Source organism: Penaeus japonicus, unplaced genomic scaffold, assembly GCF_977035675.1.
Source record: "Penaeus japonicus unplaced genomic scaffold, GWHDUDI00000001_assembly GWHDUDI00000002, whole genome shotgun sequence".
Taxonomy (NCBI): Eukaryota; Metazoa; Arthropoda; class Malacostraca; order Decapoda; family Penaeidae; genus Penaeus; species Penaeus japonicus.
In genome coordinates, this window is record NW_028234404.1 from 11,804,549 (window position 1) to 11,809,548 (window position 5,000).

A 5,000-nucleotide genomic window follows, 5' to 3' on the forward strand; every position below is an offset into this window, starting at 1 on the left:
TTTTCCGAGTGTTATAGCTGGATGCCAGGAAATACATAATTAAATAACATGGAGATCCTGGCGATGTATTCTTGCGAGTGTATTTCCTAGACTAACTGTGAACCTTACACTCAGTTTAAATAAGTCAAAGAATTATTATAAAATGAAAAAAATGGGTAGACAACCCTATACTGTTATTAGTTGTTTTATTTTCACGATTGCACGTTAAATGTTTATCCGGACCTCTGTATGTACTGCAACTTGTAGTAGAGGAGCCCTGGTGTAATGGTTGCAAGCAGTGGTAGATGGGATGCTAGTAGGGTTACAAGCAGTGGTAGATGGAAAGGCAGTCGGGTTACAAGCAATAGTATATGGGATGGTAGTCGGGCTACAAGCAATGGTGGAGGAGATGGAAGTTTCTAAGCTTTGGCAAATGCAAAAAGCAACAACCTCAGCCATTACGCAAATGAACAATAACCGTAATCACAAATAATGATGATGGTAATGATTTAAAACAACACCCACAACACCAATGAGGAAAACAAGAACGGAAAACAACAATAATAACAACGACAACAGAAGATTACACCACTTAATTGCGTCATGCACTAAATTTCCTTTGTACGTGTAACAGGTCTTGAGGTTGCCTAACCTGCGTCCATGCTTTAACTTATACCATGATTCAGCATTTTCTGAATCCCAGTGTCTGGCTGCCTCTGTTGTCTGAACATATAACTTGTCCCTTTCTTCTCCTGGTTGTTGCTGTTGCTGTTGTTCTTTCTGTAATTATGACGATGTGTGTTATTGATAGTATCACCAGTGTTATTACCGTTATTATTATTGATTATAATATTACTATTCTTATATCATCATTATTATTGATAATGATGTAACTATTGTTGTATCATTATTATTGTTATTATTATTTTAGTACCATCGTCATCATTACTATTGTTGTAACAACAACAATGCATGTGAAAATAATAATGCTAATATTGATAATGAGGACTATAACGATACAGTCAATGATGATACTAACAGTAAATTAGATTTAGAAATAATAATGATACTACTACGATTAGTATGAAAATGATAACAAAAGGACTTATTAAAGGACAAAGTGTGTGCTTCGGAAACTAGAGGGAAGCTCAAGCATGCAATAATATGCAGACGGTTTCCTCACGGGAGTTCCACGAAAAAACCCGGTTTTGATGTTGACTGCGAGCGAGCGATCCTCATATACTGCGCGTTTATATAGCGGGGGAGGGGTGGAGGGGGAAGGGGGGAGAGTGAGGGGGGGGAAAGGAAGAGGAAGGGATGGAGAGGAGGAGAGAGAAGGAGGGATGGGAGGGGAGGAGAGAGAAGGGGGGATGGAGAGAAGGAGAGAGAAGGAGGGATGGAGAGGAGGAGAGAGAGTGATTGAGGGAAAGGAAGAGGGAGGGATGGAGAGGAGGAGAGAGAAGGAGGGATGGGAGGGGAGGAGAGAGAAGGGGGGGGTGGAGAGAAGGAGAGAGAAGGAGGGATGGAGAGGAGGAGAGAGAGTGATGGAGGGAAAGGAAGAGGGAGGGATGGAGTAGAGGAGAGAGAAGGAGGGATGGGAGGGGAGGAGAGAGAGGCGAGATGGAGAGAAGGAGAGAGAAGGAGGGATGGAGAGGAGGAGAGAGAGTGATGGAGGGAAAGGAAGAGGAAGGGTTGGGCAGGGAGAGTGTAGGCGTGGCCGTATAGCGGTCAGCGGGAGTTGTGTGAGATAAGTTGTGACTCATTCAGCAGAGTTTCGGAGGCAGAGTGTCAGGGCGACACTAGCAGCACGGCGCGAGATGAGGATATGAAGCCAGACGAATCATCGGGTTAACAGCGCTTATTCTTAAAGCAGTTTCGTAGTACAGAGTTGTAGGGCACAGCCTCAAGGAGGAATGATCCTCGTTTGAACCTTGTCTGGTGTGGTCTAGTCTGAGTAACCGCACACAAGAGCGTTGCTGAAACAAGAGTAGGTCTCTGTATCGTGACGTCAAAAGTGGGCAAGAATGTAAACATGGAAGCTGGTCGACTGAGGGAATCGTGGGCCAACTCCCTTTTATGGTAAGCCACTGCGGAAATAGGTGAATGTGACCAGCCAGAACATGGGTAAAAATAGACATTGGCATGCGGTAAAATAGGCGTATAACGGTAAGACTGTAGATATGAAATACAATATATATTGATAGTTTCATTGTATGTGTATAACAGAACTTAATCAGCTGTTCTCAGATACAGCGTTACAAGTAATGCAATGTACAGAGTGCAGTGCTTTCAGTATGAACACAATAGTAAAAGACATATATGCACAATAATATTCTCTAGATATAGTAACAATGATAACTTCAATAATATAAATACAATTGGTTATGGTAAGAGCGAGGGAGGGAGGGATGAAGAGAAGGAGAGAGAGGGAGGGATGGAGAGGAGGAAAGACAGGGAGGTATGAAGAGAAGGAGAGAGAGGGTGGGATGGAGAGCAGGAGAGAGAGGGAGGGATGGAGAGAAGGAGAGAGAGGGAGGGATGGAGAGGAGGAGAAAGAGGGAGGGAGGGAGAGAAGGAGAGAGAGGGAGGGATGGAGAGGAGGAAAGACAGGGAGGTATGAAGAGAAGGAGAGAGAGGGTGGGATGGAGAGGAGGAGGGATGGAAAGAAGGAGAGAGAAGGAGGAATGGAGAGGAGGAGAGAGACGGAGTGAGAGATGGAGAGAGATGTAGAGGAGGCGTAAGAGAGAGGAAGAGAAGAAAGAAATGGGGTAATAGAGAGAGGGAACAAAAAAAAAAAACGAAAATGTGAAAGTAAGAGAGACAAACAGCGTTATAACTGAACAGAGAAAAAGAAAGACAAGTACAGAAAAACAAACGCATATAATTAAAAAAAAGAAAAAAAGGACACAGGATACCAAAAAACAAACAAAAAACAAACAAACAAAAAAAAAAACGTTAACATGTACATATTGCCACATACTCCACATAGCGGAGACGGAAGCACATGAGGCCATTAATCCACACTTCCTTTCCTACAGCTGTTGTCAAAGCCGAAATTCAGCGTCATTGAAAAGATCAAGACAATTGGAAGCACATACATGGTTGCAGCTGGACTTCACCCCGGCAAGGAAAACGTAAGCATTTTTCTCTTCATTTCTCTTACTCTTATCTCTGTTCTGATTGCGTCACTTCTTGCCCTCTATTCTAATTGTCTCACTCTTACGCTCCGTTCTGATTCCCTCATTTCTTGCCCTTTATTCTGATGGCCTCACTTCTTATCCTCTGTTGTGATTGCCTCACTTCTTACCCTATGTTCTGATTGTTTCATTTCTTATACTCTATTCTGATTGCTTCACTCTTTCCTTCTGTTCCGATTGCCTCATTCCTTACCCTCCGTTCTGACTGCCTCATTTCATACCCTCCATTCTGATTGCCTCACTTTTACTCTCTATTCTGAATGCCTCACTTTTACAATCTGTTCTGATTGCCTCACTCTTACCCTCTGTTCTGATTGTCTCACTCTTACCCTCCGTCCTGATCGCTTCACTTCTTACTCTCCGTACTGGTTGCCGCACTCTTACCTTCGTTCTGATTGCCGTACTCTCTCTGTTCTGATTGCCTCTCTTCTTACCCTCTGTTCTGATTGCTTCACTTCTTACTCTCTGTTCTGACTGCCTTATTTCTTACTCTCTGTTCTGATTGCCTTATTTCTTACTCTCTGTTCCGATTGCCTTATTTCTTACTCTCTGTTTTGATTCCCTCACGTTTTACCCTCTGTTCTGATTGCCTCACTCTAACCCTCTGTTCTGATTGTCTCACTTCTTGCTCTCTGTTCTGATTGCCTTATTTTTTACCCTCTGTTCTGATAGCCTTAGTTTTTACCCGATGTTCTGATTGTCTCACCTCTTACCTCTGTCCGGTCGTCTTACTCGTTATCTCAGTTCTAGTCGTCCTTATCACCTCTCTCTTATCCAGTCGTTCTTCTCTTAGTGGGTGTCCTGTAGTCGTTTTAATCACATCTTCACCCCCCCCCCATTCACGTATTAACCATGAAGTCACAAACTAACTAGCTTATTGATTCACGTAGTAATCAGGTACTTATATACTTATTAGTCACACAGTCACCTGTTTTGTGTCATAAATGACTCATACCTCGTTTTGTTTTTATTTTTCTTCCGTTGCATTGTAAAGGATTTTGAAAATGTAAGTATAACATTTCTTGTGTTGATAGATATGATGATATTGTACTTTCAGTGTTACTGTAGAGTGGAGGCAGAGTGTCTTATGTATATGGTGGAATTTCTCTTTTTTCTATTTCATTTCAAGTTTTCCTTTCTATTGAAGGGACTATTTAAATTAGAATGTGACAAAGTAAACATGGACAATGTTAGATTTGAAATGATTATGCCTTTCCCTTCAGAAGTTAATTAACTGATTTTCTTAACTGAACCCTCCTTCTTCAATGAGCTCTTTGATAAAATAATGAAAATATTACTCTTTCGTCCGGACTCAACAGGCGAGAGACAGGACGGAATACTGTTTAGTTCTGCTCGTGGAGTTTGCGCTGGCGATGGCGGCCGCGTTAGACTCCATCAATAGGGAGAGCTTCCAGAACTTCAAACTGCGTGTTGGTAAGTTTGAACACTGCATATGACTCTACAGTGATATGATCATAGAAGAGTTATTATGTAGCATGTAGGTATCATAGAAGATTTATTATATAGCATGTAGGTGTGTGTGTGTATGATTATTCCCATCAGTTGTACATCATCGCCATCACATCAATATTGCCTGTTTCAACTATTTTCAGCTCTTTTCTTTCATTTCCCCTCATTTCCCCACCAATAGGTCTTGCACATGGGCCCGTAATCGCCGGTGTTGTGGGCGCCCAGAAGCCCCAGTACGACATCTGGGGAAACACTGTGAATGTGGCCTCCAGGATGGATTCCACTGGTGTTATGGGCAGAATACAGGTAAGTCGAAACTCAGAGAAAGAATTGGGCTGTTCTTGTTAGATGAAG

The 5,000-nt window shown here is 42.4% G+C and overlaps 1 protein-coding gene across 1 annotated transcript in view; it reads left to right on the forward strand.

The window, feature by feature from the left end:
- The window catches only part of LOC122256199 (adenylate cyclase type 2-like), a 373,607-nt gene that overhangs the window by 366,594 nt on the left and 2,013 nt on the right, over positions 1 to 5,000 (forward strand). Inside the window, exons 19-21 of the mRNA XM_086547072.1 lie at positions 3,018 to 3,113; positions 4,496 to 4,610; positions 4,828 to 4,952. Coding sequence (XP_086403198.1) covers positions 3,018 to 3,113; positions 4,496 to 4,610; positions 4,828 to 4,952 — 336 coding nt within the window. The remainder of the gene's footprint in view (positions 1 to 3,017; positions 3,114 to 4,495; positions 4,611 to 4,827; positions 4,953 to 5,000) is intronic.